The sequence below is a fragment of the Gobio gobio genome (genome assembly GCF_949357685.1).
Source record: "Gobio gobio genome assembly, chromosome: 7".
NCBI classification, from domain to species: Eukaryota; Metazoa; Chordata; class Actinopteri; order Cypriniformes; family Gobionidae; genus Gobio; species Gobio gobio.
The window spans coordinates 45306284-45328397 of NC_137103.1; the positions used below are offsets into that span (position 1 = coordinate 45306284).

The 22114-nt window shown below is 37.2% G+C and overlaps 2 protein-coding genes across 2 annotated transcripts in view; one reads left to right on the forward strand and one right to left on the reverse strand.

Annotated features, from left to right (window-relative positions):
- tfpia (tissue factor pathway inhibitor a) overlaps positions 1-22114 on the reverse strand; it is a 1059262-nt gene that overhangs the window by 320325 nt on the left and 716823 nt on the right. The window lies entirely within an intron of this gene.
- spegb (striated muscle enriched protein kinase b) overlaps positions 11942-22114 on the forward strand; it is a 109277-nt gene continuing 99104 nt past the window's right edge. Inside the window, exons 1-2 of the mRNA XM_079822473.1 lie at positions 11942-12367; positions 12588-13043. Coding sequence (XP_079678599.1) covers positions 12617-13043 — 427 coding nt within the window. The 5' untranslated portion in view covers positions 11942-12367; positions 12588-12616. The remainder of the gene's footprint in view (positions 12368-12587; positions 13044-22114) is intronic.

Consider the following 22114-nt stretch of genomic DNA (forward strand, 5'->3'; position numbering starts at 1 on the left):
AATTCTTTTGGGTACTATAGAACCAGTGTTGGGGGATTCGTGTTGGCAGATTAGTTTTTTCAAGTAAGTAATGCGCTACTTTTAAATTTACTACAAAATATCTGAGTTACTTTTTCAAATAAGTAACAAGTTACTTTGCTTTCCCATTTAGTGACTGACAGCTCTCGTCCAAATGTTAAATAAAAAAAAAATCGGAAGTGGTAGTTGTGTAAGGGTATTGTAATTCTAGACTAAATGTGAGCATGCTTTTACTCATCTCACTTGCAAAAAAAAAAGCTCCACTATTCCTCAAAATGAGTAAAATCAGAATACTATGCATTTGTAAAACAAATATTTTTATGCATTGAATCCCACTTTATTGACCAATGTACTTGCTGCTGACCATCGATGATTTAGTTAAACCAATTTGTTTTTTGTTTTAATTGGTGAAGTAAGTGTTAAACTTTCTTCTCCTGCAACATAGGCTGCGTCTGAAACCTGGAAAATGCTGCCTTCGGAGGACACATTTCAAGGTAAAAAGATATCAAGGCACGTCCGAATCGAATGTTAGCTTCACTTCCTGCCTCCTGAGATACCTTAATCTGATCAAGTTTTGAAGGCAGCATCAGGGGCGCAGCTAAGGGGGGGAAAGTTAGGACGATTCTAAGGGCCCACACACTTTTGGGGCCCCCAGAGATCGGTTTTATTAGAATTGGAGAGGCCTTACATTTTTTACAGTGTACACTAATCATGTTTTACCTGTTTAAATGGGATTCCACAACAAGTTAATTTCACTATATAGCCTACAGCTGCTATACAGTTGCGTACAAGAAAAATGGATCACGTGTTATCGGAATTATCGTTTCCTAGTTGAAAAACTGGACATGAACGCACTCAAGATAACATTTTGATGCGATGAGCTGGTAATCTCAACTTTAGAAGTGTGAAATATATTTCCGATAGTGAAGGCAGCAAGATAAAGGAAGCTCAAGGATTGATCTAGATAAATGTGTACAATTGTATAGGGCCACGTTTCTATGTTTTGCCTGTGGACCCCAAAATCACTAAATCCACCCGTTTAGGAAACTTGTTTGGAAACATATTATTTCTAATTGAGCCCATGTTAACAGACTGTTGCCACAATGGATAAAATTCAATTCACAGAAATGCAATTTGGCCAATTGAAAAATGTAGATGATCAGTCACTTGAACATTTTGAATTGGAGAGGCCTTAAATGTTTTACAGTGTACAGGGCCACGTTTTTTTTGCCTGGGGACCCCAAAATCACTAAATCCGCCCCTGTTTAGGAAACTTGTTTGGAAACAGTCAGTATTAAATTTGGTGCCACTAGTGTGAGTGTGTGTGTGTTTGCTGCTGCTGGAGCTGCTCGGAGTTCTTCTCACCCAGCAGGGTTTAGCTCACTATTGTGACATCATCGTGGAGATTCCGTTCTGGAATCTGTAAACTGCAGTTCTGACTCTGGTCTGCTGTTGGTGTGTTAGGAGTGCAGATTAAAAGACTTTCGAGACTTTCTTCAGATATTTTTGACGAATATCCATAATGGCGCTGTTAAGCAGTGTATTCAGACAACTGTCTGAGCATTTTGCTCACTTCTTCCGCAGAAGGGAGACACCTCAGAGAGCACAGCAGTGTGCAGCGCAAGGATTAGCGGCAGTAGAGACACCTCAAGAGGAGTGCGAGGCCTTCGCCTTCGACTTCACTGCCCCTGACAAGAAGTGCAGGAAGAAACGCTGCAAGGTACCTGAGAAGTGCCAGCTTGGAGAAAGAAAGCAGGAAAGAGAGGTGAAGATGCACGGTCTAGAAAAGTGGATGGAGGGAGGAAGTGAGCTTAGAGAAGCTGGAGAAAAGAAAAGGAAGGGGAGAAAACGGAAGGAGCGGAAGATTACCGAGCCAAAGCCACTTCTTGTGGAGGTCAAGCCTCTACATTCTACGGTCAGATCGTCCATATTAAAGCCAATAGAGGGAGAACCAATGCTTCCAAGTGTCTCTGGACACCTCACTCTAGCAGCCGCACACTTCAAACCCCTGCCGCCAGTGACAAAAGCTCAGAGACCAGCTCCAGCACCTGAGGATGTGATATCCCTTGCATGTTCTCCGCTTCAAGAGGATCCTCCTAAACTGTTGGCGGTTCCTCCACGTCCAGATGAAGTTGTTTCCCCTCAACGCTCTTCATCCCAGATGCTTCCATTGGCGGTTCCTCCACGCCCCACTCCAGCACCTGATGTACTGTTTTTCTTCCGACGCTCTTCATCCAAAGTGCATCCTCCCAAACGACTTCCTCTGAGCCCCACTCATGCACCTGATGAAGTCATTGCTCTGCAACGTCCTCCCAGCCGGAAGCCTCAGCCGGTCACTTCTTCCCCATTGGAGCCACTTCCAGAACTCATTCTGGTGGACATGGAGGATGAGGAGAAGGAGTAATGCCACAACTACAACTCCTAATGCCACAGATCCCTCTTCACCCTTAACCCGTGTAAATAAAAAAAAGTGTGCAAACTAAAAGTTGAAAGATCCTTGCTTGTGTGATAGCTCGTATCATATCATGTTATGATTTATGTTATAAATATAAAAAACAGGAACTCATTATTGATTTTTTTTTACTCCGTATTGGCCCACCCTTACAACAAAGCTGCTTATTTTTTAACTTTTGTTTATTATCAGTAAATGGGTATATTGATACATAATGAAAATTCAGACTATATTGAAGTTTCGGGTCTGGAGCTTGAATGTGATATGTGAAAATGAATGTTATATGTTCAATGAACTAAAGCAACCCAAGACAGAATATGATGTCAATAAGTTAACAACGTCAAATTCAACACAGCTATTTTCCTTTTGGCTTGACTGTAAAGGTCAGTATTGATGGATCAACACTCTCAAAGGCAAAGCATCCAAAGCACTTGCATGGTGATGGTGTACACGTATCCTACAGTAAATAATAATAATAATAATAATAGTGCAGAAATAATATGTAGCCATTCGAAAAGGCATTCTGGCCTAAATGGTAATTTACGTCATTCTTTTTTTATTGTTTTGTTACCTTGAAACATTCAAACCGAACTCAAACACATAACAGTTACATTTTCAGGACTTACAAATGCATTTTCGTATGGAAAAAAGTCCAAATTGTGAGACATAAACTAGCAATTGCAAGAAACAAGACAAAACTGGGAGTTTGTATTCGAATTGTGAGATATAAATTTGCAATATTTTCGTCTGCGTTGAACTGAACCGTAATTGATCACTATATGTGGGTCACTATGCAGCACGATAAACAGCTCACACTCTCGTGTATTGTGGTTTGGGAAACTTACAGAGATGGAGAAATGATCTGTGGTGTGTCATTTGAAGGTTTTAGGCCCTCCGCCAGAAACGCTTCCGTTAGATTTGTGGTCTGCGCGAGACTGTCGGTTAAAGTTGACGGATGATGAACTCGCGTCTCGATTGGACGCTATCGTGACAGCTGTGAAAAGACTTTCTAATAATTTGGGTCTCGGCACCGTTTATATTTACTTCACTCTCTGTCACTATATGATAAGAAAAGCCTAAAAGAAAAGTTACCCTAGTCGCGTCCCGTATTTTCTGTCAGCTGTTTATAATTAAAACTTACGATGGCCGCATCGCAAATGAATCATTTTAACGGTTCTTTTCAATGAAACGGACATAAGCATAGGTCTATGGACATAACAAGGGTTAGCAAACCGGTCTGAATCGGTTCAGTCTGGATGATTCGGACAGCTCACTCACGCACTGAATCGTTTGGAGCGATTTCTTACGATAGTCAGTGTATGTTTAAAGAAAAGAAAAAAAACGTCGCTGAATTTTAGTAGCCTATAGCGAACAATATATCACTAAAATGCAGTCAAGTTCTTATCTACAATAAATTGAAATCAAAACTCGTAAAATATGTATGTATGTATGCATGTATGTATGAGTGTCTATAGCGTTATAAATGTATCCTTCGCTGCCTTTGATATCCCACAATCCTGTGTGTTCCATTCGGTGACAATTGAGCTAGAAAAAAAAGATGGCGTCCGACAGTTGTGTTTGTTGGTCAGTTTGTGTGTAAATGTACGTTTTTGACCAACTTTTCCCACTTCTGATGTCATTTCCAGCGAGAAATAACTACTGTAGTGATTAAATATTTGTTTAGTTCTCACCAAAGCTCTCTCTATTTAGCTGTAGATCATTAAACTGTTACACTGCCTTAGAAGTCTGTCCGAAATCAGTTTCATGAGGCGTCTTCATGCACAAACACTGCCTTACAAGTCATTGTCTGATAAGGCAGCGAGGCAACAAGTCAGCTACCTAGGTTTTCGGATGCAGCCTATTCTCCTGCAATCCAGAGTCACAGCATAGCTGAAAGGTTTGTTTGAGCTGCGCCCTCTACTGTACAGGAGTGAATTTGCATTTCCTTCAGCCTTATTATTTCAATTTTGGTGTAAAAGGGCCTTTACATTTGCCCCAAAATAGAAATTTTTATTATCAAAAAAACAATCCCAGCCCAGGTCAGAAAAAGTAACGCAAACATAACGTGACGCTTTACTTTTCTTAAAAAGTAACCATAATGTTATTAGTTAGTTAGGGAGTAACACAATATTGTAATGCATTACTTTTAAAAGTAACTTTTCCCAACACCGACTAGCACTTTTAACCATTAACATTGTACAATAGACGTTATTCAGGACTCCATATAGCTGTTAACTGTCTGCCTGTATCCATGTGGTTTTTAAAATGCTTACTGAAGAACCTGTGAATGGCTTTTTATAAGCCAGGGTTTAGATATGCATCTCATAGTAATCCTTACACAACTACACACATTGGTGTATGCTTTGGTTACTGTAGTGTGTTTGCGCCTTTATGAGAGAAGATGCTTCTCTAGTCATAAGGGCATTTTACATTCATCATATGCTCAACATTTTGCTATTTTGTTTGAAAACACTTTCAAGGTATAAACTCCCACTGTCCTATATGGCCTTGCTGGCGATACTGTGTGCATACCATCTGATATGAGGAATGCAGTGACTTGCATACTTGACAGTCAAGAAGGCTAATGCGACCTAAAAAGAAAGCAGTCACAAAATATGTAAACAGATTATTCAGCCTATCATAAAAACTAAATAAATCGTTGGCTTTGATAATGAATGTTGATTTTACGTTACAAAATAGTGTATGAATTAAATGCACCAATACTATTTTTCTCCAGTTTGATAATTAACTGATTTTAACAGTTTTATCTCATTTAGAGTCACAAGTTTTTACTGGAATTTTACTTAATTGTTTTAATATTTAAAGTAATAAATAAAAAAAACTAATAAACCTACTCTCAGATCATTACATTAATAACTGTAGATTATGGGAATATTTCTTTAAATTGATCTTTTCAAAAAAAAAATGTGTTCCTTTTTTTTTTTATTCATACAAGTTTGGAACTACATGAAGGTGATTAAACGGTGATAGAATGTTTATTTTTTTTATTAATAATTGCTTTAAATTAGAAATCATTTATATATTTTTGGGTTGTTTCAAGACTTTTGGACTCCCCATAAAAAATAAAAATGTATTTGAAAATGTTAAAATGAGGGATTAGCTTTTAAAAACCGTTTTATAGAGATTCCAACCATTTAGAGATTGGGGGGGGGGGGGGGGGGTGCTCGAGCCCCTGCCCTTTTTCAAAATGAATCAAAAGTGCCCCTCTCAGACAAATATCAATGATAATATCGTGGTCAATAAAACTAAATAAATGTGATTATTATAACATGACATTGATGACAATGTATACAATAGTAACGAACGGCTCAAAAGTCGGACAATTTCTGTTGAGGCGTTGCCATAACGCGTTGCTATGGGTTGCGTGCGTTTTGATTGATTGCTGATTTTCCACTGTTCGGAAGCGGCTCTCGAGCCAAATATGGTCCTTTCACAGAGTGTGTGGCCTCGCGGGAAAAAAAGTAAACCAATATTTTTTTTTTATCCATAATCAGAGCTAATGTGTTGATTTAATTACAAATCTATATATTATATATTTTAAAGTATTACACAATTCACCAATGCGCGTTTGTCATGTATATACACCAACCAATCGTGATCTGGCAAAGCAAGTTCAAATTCCATTGGGCATGTGAAGTGGAGCGGTAATTTTCTGTTCTCATGACAGATAGAGACGCGTATCAGTTCAACTTCAAACAGCTTGTAAACAAACAATGTCATGGAATCACATTTACCTCAGAAGTCATTCAAGTGTCCACAGCTGTGAGTTCACTAGAGAGATTAACTCTTTCACTGAATAACGTTACATGCACTATATTAGCCTATATATTCGTTATATTAGCCTATATATATTCATTATATTCCACTTAGCATGTTAGTGATGTCTTGTTTATTTAATGTATGTTTAAATAAACCTGTCATGAAAATTACAGCCACTAAATGATTATATTTCAACAAGGAGTTGGAGAAAAAATAAATAAATAATTAGATTTAGATATTAATGCAAAAATTGCCTTATGTGAAGCTTATGAGTGTTGATTTTTATATCTAAAAATAAATAGCAAATTAATTTAGGCTAATAGTTTGGGCTCTGTTGTGTAAGGGCTCCCTATATAGTTTACAGCATTATCTTTAAGAAACTTTTAGTTATAACTGAATTAATTTAAGGACAGACACAATTTTTTTTTTCATTAAACCACTGTTGAATAAAAATTAATAAAAAGCAATTTTGTAAAACTGCTGTACCGAATCCGTAGCAAACCGTGACTTCAAAACCGAGGTACGTACCGAACCGTCAGTTTTGTGTACCGTTACACCCCTAATATATATATATATATACATATTGCCCCTTTTTTACATCTGAGCCCCTGCCTCTGAAGAACTCTCTGCACGGCCCTGATACACTCTAAATCATATTGTGCTGATCATATTTTAAGTGAATTTGGTTTTGATATTTATCTATACAATTGCTGACAGTATTTTCAAATGAAACATTTTGGGCAACATTTAAGTTTTTCACCAAAATAAATAAATAAATTTATATATATATATATATATATATATATATATATATATATATATATACAGTGAGGAAAATAAGTATTTGAACACCCTGCTATTTTGCAAGTTCTCCTACTTAGAAATCATGGAGGGGTCTGAAATTGTTATCGTAGGTGCATGTCCACTGTGAGAGACATAATCTAAAAAAAAAATCTTTGTATGATACAGCTGCAAATAAGTATTTGAACACCTGTCTATCAGCTAGAATTCTGACCCTCAAAGACCTGTTAGTCTGCCTTTAATGCCAAGTTCACACTGCCCGATTTTAGCCCAGATTTTGACTCGCCGACAGGTTTTGGGAAATCGCCGACAAATGCCTGAAATCATAGGCAAATCGGTGCTCGTGCACGCGAGTGACAACCACGTAGTGTGAATGATCAAAGACGTGATCCGAGAGAATCGCCGATGAGTCGCCGACTTCCGCAAGATATTTGGCATGCTAAATATCTGGACCTGTCGGCGATTCAAACTCATGCTGTGTGAAATGAGTTCTGACTGAAAAATACATCTGCGATGACCGACAGCCAATGAGAGTGCAAGATACAAGGCAGCGGGAGGTTCAGGGAGGAGTTATAGACCAGAATATCCTTATTTTAATAGATATATTTACAGTTATATCAAGCAGAAACAAAGCACAAACATTCGCTTGACCAGCCGCAGCAGCAGCACACTGCAAAATTATTTATTTACCTCAAACTCTCTTTGCAGAACACACAATCCTTGCTCCCTGTGTCTCCCCAACCATTTCCTCCACCATAATCTTTATGGTTCTCCTTTTTGCTGCAAATCAGCGCACAGACAATTTGGATAGCAAGTTTCTGAACTGCAGTCTATATTTTTGATAACAATTCCAGTCTTGCGCAAGAACTCCGGTCTGACGCACGTGTGATCTCGCGTTGTTTCCTTCTCACTTCTTGCGTGTGTTAGCTTGTGAAAGAGTAGTATAATGTTGTTGTGAAACGCAATTTGCGGACGGGGACAGAGCTGTCGGCGATTCTTTCTCTTTTACAGTCATGCAGTGTGAACTCCCCTGTCTCCGATCCATCGTGCAGTGTGAACACAGCAGTGACTGAATGCTACCCAAGATAGTCATGCAGTGTGAAAAGAACTGTGATCTGATGACTTTGAAAATCGTGCAGTCTGAACTAGGCTTACAATGTCCACCTCCACTCCATTTATTATCCTAAATTAGATGCACCTGTTTGAGGTCGTTAGCTGCATAAAGACACCTGTCCACCCCATACAATCAGTAAGAATCCAACTACTAACATGGCCAAGACCAAAGAGCTTTCCAAAGACACTAGAGACAAAATTGTACTCCTCCACAAGGCTGGAAAGGGCTATGGGGAAATTGCCAAGCAGCTTGGTGAAAAAAGGTCCACTGTTGGAGCAATCATTAGAAAATGGAAGAAGCTAAACATGACTGTCAATCTCCCTCGGACTGGGGCTCCATGCAAGATCTCACCTTGTGGGGTCTCAATGATCCTAAGAAAGGTGAGAAATCAGCCCAGAACTACACGGGAGGAGCTGGTCAATGACCTGAAAAGAGCTGGGACCACCGTTTCCAAGGTTACTGTTGGTAATACACTAAGACGTCATGGTTTGAAATCATGCATGGCACGGAAGGTTCCCCTGCTTAAACCAGCACATGTCCAGACCCGTCTTAAGTTTGCCAATGACCATTTGGATGATCCAGAGGAGTCATGGGAGAAAGTCATGTGGTCAGATGAGACCAAAATCGAACTTTTTGGTCATAATTCCACTAAACGTGTTTGGAGGAAGAAGAATGATGAGTACCATCCCAAGAACACCATCCCTACTGTGAAGCATGGGGGTGGTAGCATCATGCTTTGGGGGTGTTTTTCTGCACATGGGTCAGGGCGACTGTACTATATTAAGGAGAGGATGACCAGGGCCATGTATTGCGAGATTTTGGGGGAACAACCTCCTTCCCTCAGTTAGAGCATTGCAGATGGGTCGAGGCTGGGTCTTCCAACATGACAATGACCCGAAGCACACAGCCAGGATAACCAAGGAGTGGCTCTGTAAGAAGCATATCAAGGTTCTGGCGTGGCCTAGCCAGTCTCCAGACCTAAACCCAATAGAGAATCTTTGGAGGGAGCTCAAACTCCGTGTTTCTCAGCGACAGGCCAGAAACCTGACTGATCTAGAGAAGATCTGTGTGGAGGAGTGGGCCAAAATCCCTCCTGCAGTGTGTGCAAACCTGGTGAAAAACTTAAGGAAACGTTTGACCTCTGTAATTGCAAACAAAGGCTACTGTACCAAATATTAACATTGATTTTCTCAGGTGTTCAAATACTTATTTGCAGCTGTATCATACAAATAAATAGTTTTTTTAGATTATGTCTCTCACAGTGGACATGCACCTACGATGACAATTTCAGACTCCTCCATGATTTCTAAGTGGGAGAACTTGCAAAATAGCAGGGTGTTCAAATACTTATTTTCCTCACTGTATATACATACAGTGGCTTGTGAAACTATTCAAACCCCTTCATTTTTTCATATTTATTATGTTGCTGCGTTATGTTAAGCTACTTTAATTAACTTTTTTCACATTAATCTACACATTAAATGTACATCAAAATGACAGCAAAAAACAGATCTGTATAGGAAATATGTGTGTGTGTGTGTGTGTGTGTGTGTGTGTGTATTAATGATATGGGAGCACATCTCTGAAATGTGATTCATTTTAAAAACTAGAAAATTGTCCTTGCCTTTGATTCAGTGATTTGTGACATCATCACCAAGGAAACACCCCAATGATCAGGGTAACCAGCAGGGGGCGATGTTTTACACGCACACCAGACGCTCCACTCATCACAGCATCACAGCGCTCTGCTTCCAGCTTTAAGTGAGGCTCGACCACACGTAAGTGGAACTCTTATATTCATCGTTGTCCATTAACGTCAATCATTCTCGTAGCCAGTGTCTCCATGCCTGCCATTCATCCGTGCCTTTTCCAATCATCTTAGCCCCTAAAACAATGTCCTGCTGGCACATCTGCTATCTCCCCTATTGTGTTAGAATAGTAAAGTGTTGTATCTGCCTCCCCTGTTCCCTCCCACTCACTCAGAGACCTGTGCACATCCACACATTTGCTCTCAATTCAACAGTCTAGGGAGCGATGCTGTTTCTATGACAACTGGGTCCTGCAGGACAAACTGCAGAAAGGATTTTCCTTTCAAAGGGGGGTTCCAAGGAGAAGGGAACACATGTTTAGCATGAAATTCAACCCTCTGAAATTCTTTTACTTGTTAATGATCTCATTTTAAAGTAAGTCAAGTCAGGTCACCTTTATTTATATAGCGCTTTTCACAACACAGATTCCTTCAAAGCAGCTTTAAGGAGAAATGAACCTCAGTCATCTGTTGAATGTACAAGAGGGTTGGCGGTTTGTGAACACTCCTGGGAGGTAAAACATTCATGAAGCTGTGGAATTAATTATTTAAACAGATTATACAATTTATTCAAGTCTGTATAAATGTCCCTAATTGATTTATTATATTGTAACATTGGACAAAATATAATTTTATTGAATGATGAACTTTTTGTTGACCGTTCACATTTAAATAATTGGTGATAGACTGATATATTAGCCAATTAATTAATTATTCTCTAATATATATATTAATATATAAAAAATCTAATTAATCGGGATTCAACAGCGATTCAGTGCTTTAAAATAAACATTAGATTATATCTACTACATGCATGAATTAATACGTTGTGCTGCGTCACCCGCGCCCTCATAGCTCTCCTTCACAGTGACAGGCACAGGTTATATATTAATGTGAATCGTTTCGAATGGAATCGTTCTGAATTGGCAAAAATCGTTCTTGAATCGAAAACCTATTATATATATATGTGTGATGCAAATAAGTTAAATAAAGATTATTTTATCTATTTTATAAGAGCAAATAAGACACACAATTTCTGGTGTTTAACAAACACTGTTTTAAATTATACATATATAAAATATCAGCATTATACTATATAGTGATGGCAAATAAAATAAATATAGAATATTTTATCTATTTTATAATAGCAAATTAGATGTACTTAAGTTGTCTCGTGTTAAACAAACACTCTGTTTTATATTTTGCATATATAAAATATCAGCATCATACTATATAGCTCTCTAGATGTTGCTACCAGCTTTGGACATTGACGTAGTCGACCACTACGGTTATTGAATATTGAATGTGGATGTCTTCACATTTTAGATTAGAACCATGAAATGGCTTTATAACTGCATGTATACAAATTGTCCAGCAGATGGCAGTCTATGTTGTATTGCAGCTGTTGTTTTCAGGGTCTTTTGTTTGGTTCTCATGTTCTTAGGGCTGTGCAAAGTATCACTACGTTCATTACATTCATGAGAAAAACATACATTTTAGCTAACTATTACCACTGCTGATGAGCTAACCCTTTGAACGAAACCTATTGATGTTTGATTGTTTGAGAAATTATAGGAATTCTTACGAGGCTTGAGTGTTGAATCATGTAATTTTCTGAGGGGATGAAAAAAAAATCCCACTACCAAGTCTGATGCTGGTGACGGTGTTGATTCTTACTCAGCAGCTATCTTTGACACATGAATCAGAGCTTTATTCTGAACCCCTCCCTCATTAGGCCCCCATGTCACAATTGCTGGAGCTTGTGATTGGCTGTGAGTGCCAAAGAAGAAGATGAGGGGCAGGGCCAAAGCATCCGGGCTGTCCAAAAAATTTGACCTATCAGGGTACAGCTGTTCCTTGATGACTTAGTGGGACTTGTCTGTCACCTCCCCGGGGGGACATGCGAGTGGAGGGAGGGGGCTATCATGAGTGAGACAGCTTAACTTGGAGGGCAAGGGGACGAAAGTCTGGGCACCGCAGGCACAGAGTTGGAAACCACCACAGACTTGGAAATCCTACAATTGAGTAATCACCTAAAGGATCCAACAGTCAGTTTTTCCCTTAGATGCCGAAGAACTGTGGGACCTGAGTCTGAGGGTGAAAAGCTGAGGCCAAATCTTCCAAAAGGCAACAGGGGGAGCTGCTAATGCAATCTGATCCTCTGGGACTTGCTCTAAAAATACCAGCCAGCCAGGAGTACATGCACAAGCTCCATTCGTCTAATTGGACAAAGATTAAACTTTTTGTTTTCGGTTTCTCTAATTGGATATCTCAAGGATGTGAGAAACATATTCCAAAACATTTATAATGCAGAAAACCTGTGGGAAATTTCTACACAGTCTCTTTTTGTTGACATGTTCCTGATGGCCTTTCAGAAGGTCTTCTGTTAATGCAGGTAGAGATTTCCACTTTTTTTAATGAAGTCATTAGATATTTAAGTATTGCATTAACTGGTGTCGATAACTTAAACCTGGAGTCTTGCATTTGACGATGTCTGCTTGAAATGTTTGGAATATGTTTACCATATCAAAACACCAAATTATGAAAAGCTATTTTATTTATGGACAATTTATTGTGCATTAGAGATACGTTTTAATCAGTTCAATAACGTGCAGCAGTCTGTAAAGAAGCTCTCAACTGCATCATGAGGAAGGCTGAGGTCCAGATGACCCTGAAGAAGGGTGCTGCTGAAGAAGCAGGAGGAAAGGCGCCTCCTAGCCCCAGGATACCATCCAAACGGGCAAAAGTTAGTTCTGATCAGCTCGTACCAGACCCCGCTGCTTCCGTCTACCCAACCCCAACTCCTCCAGTGTTCATCCGGAAGATGAGGAATGCTGCGGTAGGTACCGGCTGTGATATTCGTCTGAAAGTGGCCGTGGCTGGAGACCCACAGCCTACCCTCTACTGGTACCACAATGATGACCTGCTCAACATGGACAACCAGGAATACGGAGGCCTGTGGATCAGAGACTGCAAACCCAGTGATGCCGGCCTCTATACCTGCATCGCCACCAATCATCTTGGAGAAGCCAGAAGCAGTGCTGTTCTAGCCGTTTTGGATTTGGGTGAAGGTAACTACAAACGTAGCTACGTACATTTAGCATTAATGTTTCATTTTGAAAGGTCAATGGCTTATTCAGACTACTTACAGCCTTGTAGAAATTAATGGAACATAAGGACATTGTGTCCTATTATCAAGCTTGTGTGGCTAATTATCGAGTTTAGGCTTCAGAGAAAAAGGTGGAAGGCAAACATTCTCGCTCACCAAAACGTGGTACGTGATAATTTGCTAAAGGAGTAACACCCCTCAGATGTGTCTCACAAAATGGTGGATAATCCAATTATGAAAAATAAAGTGAAGTAGTCACCCCTCCTTCTTCAGTCACTTTGTTTGGTCGGGGTTTCATGGTGGCAGTAACCTCAAGGACCTGTTTGGTGGCCGAGAGTGGAATGATGGGGGCAGCTGATGGGCTGAGACGAACTACTCACCCGTCTTAATGTAGAGCTGTGAAATTTCCAGCCCCAATGCTAGGGTGCTCTGTCTTCTCCTCTGAAGGTTTGAAGTAAGCACTTCACCGCCTTACTCAAATGGGAAAGACGAGGTTTCATGTGTTCTTTTGCAATTACCTTTGGGCCGAAATGTAGCAGAGGTTGTTGGCTTTCACAATCTTAAATGTATCTAATTGTCATGTCTTTACAAGGAATGTGTGGAACTGGAAACATTAGAACTCAGAATATAAGAACAATAAGGCTGAGCGATATATCTAAAAAAGTTAATTCTATGCTTTTTGATATATATAAACATAGACAATATTAAAACATTGGTCTTGAAACCCTCATCTCAAGGAGGGATAGTGAAAGCTTGACAGTCTTTAAAAAAAAAACTGAAATGTGAAGTAATTGACACAATAAAATAATCACAATATTCTTAAGCCCAAAAACATTTTCTTTTTAAATATCTCCTATAAAACAATGGTCATTTTGTTCCTTCACACTCAAATATAATGAGTAATTAAAAAAAAAAAAAAAAGCCTTAAAAAGGAATTATGTAGTATATTTCAGTTGCTCAGAAATCATTAGTTGGTTATAGATCACTGAGGTGATGAGAGGTGATGGTCCAGCTTCAGGTGTTTATATGGATTGGCTTTTTGTCCTTGTTATCCTTCACAGTACAGAACTGGCCAAATCAGAGCACAAAATATTATGACCGTGTTATGGTTTCAACAATGCTGATAACATTGATCATCAAACTGTCAGCAATTCAGGTGTCTTTTATGACTCTCATTTGATTTGGGTTTCTCATTTGCACTCCATCAACAGAAATAGTTTGTGTTTTATCTAGCCTGGTCAAGCATTCACCCTTGCTGTATTTGCAGCACGCTCTAAAAATGCAAAATCGGTGTATATTGATTGCATTCCATGTTAATGATTGGTGCCTTGATCATTATATGATCATTAGAGATTTTGTTTTAGGGTGTGTTGCATCTGAGTGGACCCAGTTTGGTTTGTGTAGTGCCAGGCTTTTCAGTCAAGGGTCTCTGGACCCCTGGAGGTCCCTGAACGTCCTCCAGGGGGTCTGTGAAAATGTATTCTGTTTAAGGCATATACACAACTTTTTGCTATGATCAAAGTAAAAAATGATCTGTTTGCTATGTGTGTTAGACAATGTTCATAATTACAGTGTTACCAGAAAATCTAGCTTTTTACTGGCATGGCTGAGAATCTGGTAGTGGTATAACAATATATTGTGTCATAATATATCGCATTCGCAATACAAAAATACAATATGTATCGAATCGTGGCATGATTGTTACACCCCTGGAATCTGGGTGTGTACATTTTGAAATCTAAGGCAGTGGTTGTTCTCAATATCTGTTTTGATAGTTGCATAAAGGATAATCATATAATCGTGCATGTAGCAAAATAAATATCTTTTAATATTTTTAATTTATGCATTTTATAATAAAATCTCAATTGTTTTTCTAATATGGCTGCCATGCTAATTTATGTGATTGACTAAGCAGTTCATATTAATACATTTCATTTTTAGTGCATTTTTGTTACCATTTTGTATGCTAAAATGTCGAATAAACATTTATTGGTCCTGAAGCAAAACCTGTTGAGATCCACCGATATAGAGTATGTGTCTGTGACGTCTGTAGTCATGATGCATGTGTCAATCCTCAGGACAACTTGTGAAGTTTACACCTGTCTTGTCACTCATCTAATGCCATATGTCTTTTTCTTTTTCTTTTCCTTCACAATGTCTTTTTTCCTCACCACCTACTCACTGTTATCCTTCCAATGTATTTCCTTTCGATCTTTCTGGAGTCTGTATTGTTTTACTTTACTTATTTGTCATTTTAACCATTCCCATTCTATGTATCACCTTTTTCTCTCTCATTTATATTTATGCCTTTCTTACACCTTATTCCATTTCCTTGTCTTTCAATGTCTCTACCGTCGTCTTGGCCTGAAGGACCATCTCTACCCCTCTGGCTATTTCTGACAATGGAATGTGCCAGGCTTCAGATTTTTGTGATGTTAATAGGCCACTCGTTCTCCGGTTACACAGGAAGACATCACCGCTATATATAGGCCTTCAGCCAGGAGTTTTGCCTAGACCTTATTCAATTAGAGTCAGTCTGAATGAAGGGTAGAAATGATTTTGACTGGTTTACCATTTTAATATTCTGTTATTATAAGAATGGTAAAAATAGCTGGCTTTGAAATAGTCTGTGTTGTCTGAGAGTCATTACTGATTTAGATTTAGACAAGAGACCAGGTTGACATTGGCTGGTCACCATCATGTTTATACATAGCAAACGTGTTTTAGGCGGGGTGCAAGGACTAAGATTTCTGTTACATTTATTGCTGGTTTGCACTTAAACCATTTTGATTGTGGTTTTAATTTAATTGCCAGTTTCACTAAAAATCCTTTTTGTGAACAGTTCTTAAAATAACCATTTTTAAAATGTAAGGAACCTTTTTTCACAATAAAGAACCTTTTATGGAATGGAAAGATTCCATGGATGTTCACGGAATGACAGATGCCAATGAAGAACCTATGTTTTAAAGAGCCAGCCTTTTATGCCTTTGATCTCAATAACTGTTACAATAGTATAGGTTATTTTTTTATGTTTTTTTTAAATCCCTTTACTACTTTATTGCAAAGGCTGTTTTTAAAGTAATTGAAAAATGAAGTGAACGAGTAACATTACTGCCATTTTTGGAATTAGAAATTAAAATGAATCGCATGTGAAGGTTTAATGACAAGTTTGAATCACTTATTTGTTTAGCCATGTTCAAAAATAAGTGGTGCAACACGGATTTAATTAAAGTCCTGTAGTCCCTGTAGTCAATAATTTTATCCCTTAAAACCCCTCTTTGATCACCAAAATGACATATTTAAACAGTTTTTAAAATTGTCTTTATGCCTTAAAATAGCTTGAATATAACTCTAGACCCTTGCCTCATTTAGTATACGTGGTAAAGCTGGGTAAAAAATTTCAGTTTCTCGATTTTAATCGACTCTCATTTTTATGAACCAATATCGATTCTTAAATCCCAATTGATTCAAATCGATTGGTCATCCTGTTTTCATTTGATGAATGAACGGAACTTTGTAGAGACAAAAATCGCAATAATCTTTGTGCTTTGTTACTTTTGATTTGAAACAGTCTCAGATTTCAAATTACGTCCATTTTATTATGAAATGTAAAAAATAAATACAGTTTTGGCGGTGTTTAATGTGGTTTGACAAATCGCAGAAGCACCTCGGTTCAAGAGAAGCAGCAGCGCGCAGCTCAGATGAACTGATCATCTCATCTGCTTTAATACCAGTTACAGCGTGAAATAAACATGAATGAACATCTGAAGGTATGTTAAGATACTGTACAACTTTCTAAAATCCGTACCATGTCTCATGTAATCAATCAGTGTTTCAACCGTGGAAAAATGTCAATAAAAAAAACACTTGTCAACAATGTCATGTAACACCACATTTACCTCAGAAAAACCATATTCAGTGTCCATAAACTCATAGTCAGCTAGAAAGATTAACTGTAGAGATGAGCATTTTGATAAATATATGCATCACATTACATATTCATTATATTTTTTTTATGTTCTTCAATATTAATGCATGTTTGTTTTTATGACAGCCACCATTTAAATGTTTATATTTCAAAAATCTAATTGGGGTAGAAATATGATTACGTAATTGTAAAGTTATTATACAAAAAAAACATCCTTGAGTGTAATTTAGGTTTGTAATTAAATCAGTTAATTTTAACCTTCAGTATTATAGTAATCTAGTACCAACTGACTCCCTGTATATTTTCCATGTACTGTATCTGATATATATCCACAATAATCTAATCGAATTGCAAGCTTGTGAATGGAAATCGAATCGTGAAATTTGTGTGAATATCCAGCCCTAATACGTGGTTCTATGAATATGCAAATTAGCCCCACCTCGCATCAGCTCAGAGATCCACTCGTTGATGATCACATGTTGACGTTATTGGTTACAAGGTAGTTTGTGACGTCAGAAACTCCAGCAATTTCAAATGTCAATTTTGAGACTGTCTTTGGTTCACTGCGGTTTTAAAGAGAAAATACCAACGGTGTTGACTTTTGAACTTGCACATGGTCTGAAAGCATATTAAAAACACCACATAGACATACAAACAACATGAAATACTTGATTTTCACCAAAGGGGGACTTTAAAAGCAAACCTAGATAAACAAAACTTTTTAAGGATTTAATCCTTATTGGTGCAGTCCACACTTAGAACTTTAGATTCAAGAGTTTTATTTGTCACATACACAGTTATATACACAATATACAACTGGCAGTGAAATGTAAACAGGTCCGCTCCATGGACAGTGCAAATAACAGTTACAAGAAACACGGGGAAATTGAAATAGAAATAGAATAAAATTAGAATAAAAAGTATTAACATAAGTAGAATTATAAATAAATCAAGTAAAAGATAAAAATAGGAAATAAGATAAAAATAAAAATATAAAAATAAAAATAAAAATATAAAAATATAAAATAAGTTTATAAGTGAGATAAACTGTAGACTTAAAAATAAGTGGTTAACATAAAAAAAAACAAAAAAAATTTTTTTTTTTATATATATATATATATATATATATTAAGAAGTATAATGTGCAAGCAATAGGTATAATTTAAATCGGTAAACATGCAACTGCAGTGTATATTTCTGCTCTGCTTCAACCGACACTCAAACCAAGAGTGCTTATATTCATCCTCAGCGAATAGTTCTCTCGTAAAGTGCCTGCTGTCTCTCTCTTCAGGGAACATTTCACCTGTAATTGCTCTGTGCATTACACAGCGATGCTTCTAATATGGGTGTTTCAAACTGCTGGGTGGAAGAATAGTAATGATGGAAGTGATGAGAAATGATGTACAGCGAGTAAATGCATCAAAATCTACAGCTTTATCAGCAAAAAGAGTTGCTAACACAGCCTATGTTTCTTTACTTGGAGTCTTTACTGTTGGTTTTTATTTGAAAAAATATCTTTCTTTTAAGTGCTGTTCTGAAGTAGTCATCATCTTAAAAATGACTATAGAAATTCTTGAATGTTAACAAATGTACTGTGTATATGACATGCTGTAATTGCTGTTAAAATAGTGGCTTTCTCAACGCAAATGAAAGAAAAGTCTCAGTGTTTGAGTTTGTTTTTGGGGGGAACGGTTGAGCAGTAAGATGTGGGTTTCAGCTTCAACCCACACACTTAGCAATAATTGTTCTGAAAGGAGATAGCACTCTGTTGGCTTGGCTATGCACAACTTTCCATTGGCCTCAGAGGTCATACGGTCCACGCAAACAATCTGTGGAGTGTGTAACGAAGGGTCTCAAACATCATTTATGTTTGTGACCAAATGGAAATTATAATCCCGGATAAATTGCTCGGATTTGAGAGGATTTCTCGTATCTTTGTTTTGCTAATAAACCCTCGCAGAGTGACAAAGTTATTAATTTGTCATGATATGACTCATGGAAATTGACTAGAGCGTTTGAATATTGTTTTCTTCTTTTGTGGTAGGTGAAATGCAGTTGAACTATTTGCAAAGTGAATGACGCTAGTTGATTTTATATAAAAAGGCATCTACGCACACTCACAAACACTGAGGTATATTTTGTCACATTCTCTAACAAAGCACACAGCTGTGTCTCCTTTAGTCATTAATTTTCAGCCAATCACCAGCTTTTCTTTGTCCAGCTGAGAGGTTGTGTTGTTGCATTGCTCGTAGGTGGAAATGAATCAATACCGAATGCAAAAAGACTAATTAAGCGCATTAGAATAAACTGACTTGATATGCATTTATTCTGTTTTGTGTAGTGATTCTGATGAGTTGAAACATCCCTCAGGCTGCACTGAAACGTTATTGCTTTTCCAATCTGCTATTGGCGACATTCTGCATCGCTAGAAAGCCCATTTCCTCTGCTCTTTGTGACAGTTTTCCTTTCTTTTTAACGACGCCTACATTAACACTTAATGATGATCCACTGATTTTAATTTTCTTAAAAGCATCTTGTTTACTTTGTGCTTAGCTTCTCGTTGGGCTTTAGCGAGTGGGTGGTTTGAACAAACCACTGGTGTTGCACTTTTATATGTGCCACAGCAGAAGCTTTTTGTTGCCGTAATCTCCAATTAAAGTTCAATACACACTCTTAAAGCAATAGTTCATACAAAAAGAATTAAATCTGACATTATTTACTCTTGGTCAGTATGAACTGATGACTCCTTTTGTATCTAACTCTAAATAATAACAGATGTTTACTCATGGGTGAATTATCTGTATTATAATATATTTTAATCGCTAAGTTTGGTGGTCACTTTTTTTTGTGTACTTGTTTTATAAAATATATAATTATAAATTCATATTAATTAAAAAAAATATCACTTTAATACTATTATGTGATTATTACATTCTTATATATTAAGTTATATTACATTACAGTGTATGCTAAATCCAATTTTGTCATTGTGTATACTTCCAATAAGCAGAGGTGGTAAGTAATGAAGTAAAAATACTTTGTTACTTTACTTAAGTTTTTTTTTGGGGATCTGTACTTTACTTGAGTATTTTTTGTTTGCATCTACTTTTACTCTTACTCCACTACAATATTAAAGACAAAGTTTACTTTTTACTCCAATACATTTCCCCATGCCCACTCCAAGTATTTATTACACTTGCTTTCCAAACCAACAAAAAAACGTGGGTGCATGAGAGAATCAAGCTAGTAAGCTGGTCTCCCTTTATGCTGTCAATCGGTCATGGATGATCCAGTCAGGGCTAGACTTGGAAAAGCTGACTAGGTTTGCCACACTAATGCTAGCTCAGTGTTTCCTAATTTTTTTTCTTTCGCGGCACACTATTTACTATGAAAACATCGGTAACACTTTACAATAAGGGGTGCACTAATATGCATTAATTCATGCTTGACTAATGCACAGATGATCATGAGTTAATGTGAACTCATGAAGAAATAAATAATTTATTAATGATCACTGAATCAGCAACTAATGAACATTATATATGATTAATAGATTAAGTAATACATGAATTTCTATTAATTAAATATGACAATTTATTAATTCCCTAATAACATAACAGATTAATTAGTTAATATAATAATTATCACAATGGGTCAAAGCCATGCATTTCAACTTCCAGTTGTCTGCTTAAATTAATCATTAGTTAACGATTGGCAAAGGTTTCATTATGTCATGACTTTACTTGTTGAGGCACAAGACTATTAACTAATTGTATGTTAAGTAATATGTCATTGTGGTTATGGCTTTTGAATTAATTTTAAATTAGTTAATAGTATCTTGCACATCTTCTGTTTGATGCAGCTAATGTTATGGAGCATGTCTATTTTAAGTTCAACCCCTATACTGGGTCATGGCGCTTCATTGTCTCTTATGATTGCAAATCTAACAAATTCTTAATTGCAGTATCTAATCTTATCATTTGTTCAATTAAAGCATTGCATATCACTCCCAAAACAATTGATCTGCTTAATTATTGATATTTACAGTTAATTTGAATATTTACTTTTTACTTTCGGTACTTGAGTACGTTTTAAATTGGATACTATTGTACTTTTACTCAAGTGATGTTTGAATGGAGGACTTTCTACTTTCACTGGAGTCATTTTTTATTTAGGAGGTATATATACTTTTACTCGAGTATAACTTTTGAGTACTTTTACCACCCCTGCCAATAAGCTTTAAAAAATATGAAAGAATCTATAGTAGTCAAGTGTGCATAGAATTGTTTTGTTGTGGTATTTATGCAAGTGGATGGAGTTTCATTGACCTTTCTTGCACCGAAACATCAAAATAATGCCACTGTAACTGAGCTTTTGTCCATGATCCAATTAAAGCCATAATGATGGTCTGTGTAATCTCATTCCATCCTGGCTTGTAGCAGAGAGGTGGCATGACCTCAGAGCTTTGTTAATGATGTGATAAAAAATAACACGCTCATGCTGTTATGTGTATTGATTTTGAACTAAGTTTGAAAACTTACATCATGACACAAATGCCTTCCCTAATCTTTTGGTACTGCTTTGAGGCAGTAGTTTTGCTTGGGTGTTGAGCATATAAGATGGCTCCAGAATAAAAGCATCTGACTCACCAGTGTTTTAAAGAGCAAGAAAGGGCTCTGGGTGCCAACAGAGAAATAAACACCCCACATTTGCTCGAGACCTCTTCATCTCTTGCTTGCATTTTTAAGACCTGTGGTATTTCAGTCTAGACCTTTTCACAGTGGCATGTTTTCCAAGGTTTATGATGTAAGAAAGATTGAGAATTTTGAAGGGTGACCACACGTTTGGTTTGGTTTGGATTGAGTCATCTTTCTATTTTCTCTCTCTCTCTATCTTTCTGGAACAAATCAAAATGCATAATACATTTCCATACTGTGCTCTTGTTCTCTGTGTTGCGAATCTTTTAAAACAAAAGTGATGGGTGTTGATGCAACTCTGCAGTTTGCTGAACATGACTTGTGGTAGATGATTCAACGAGTCAGGAAATATTTTTTAATGATGCTGTGCAAATGATGTATTTTTAAATAGTATGCAGAAAATAGATA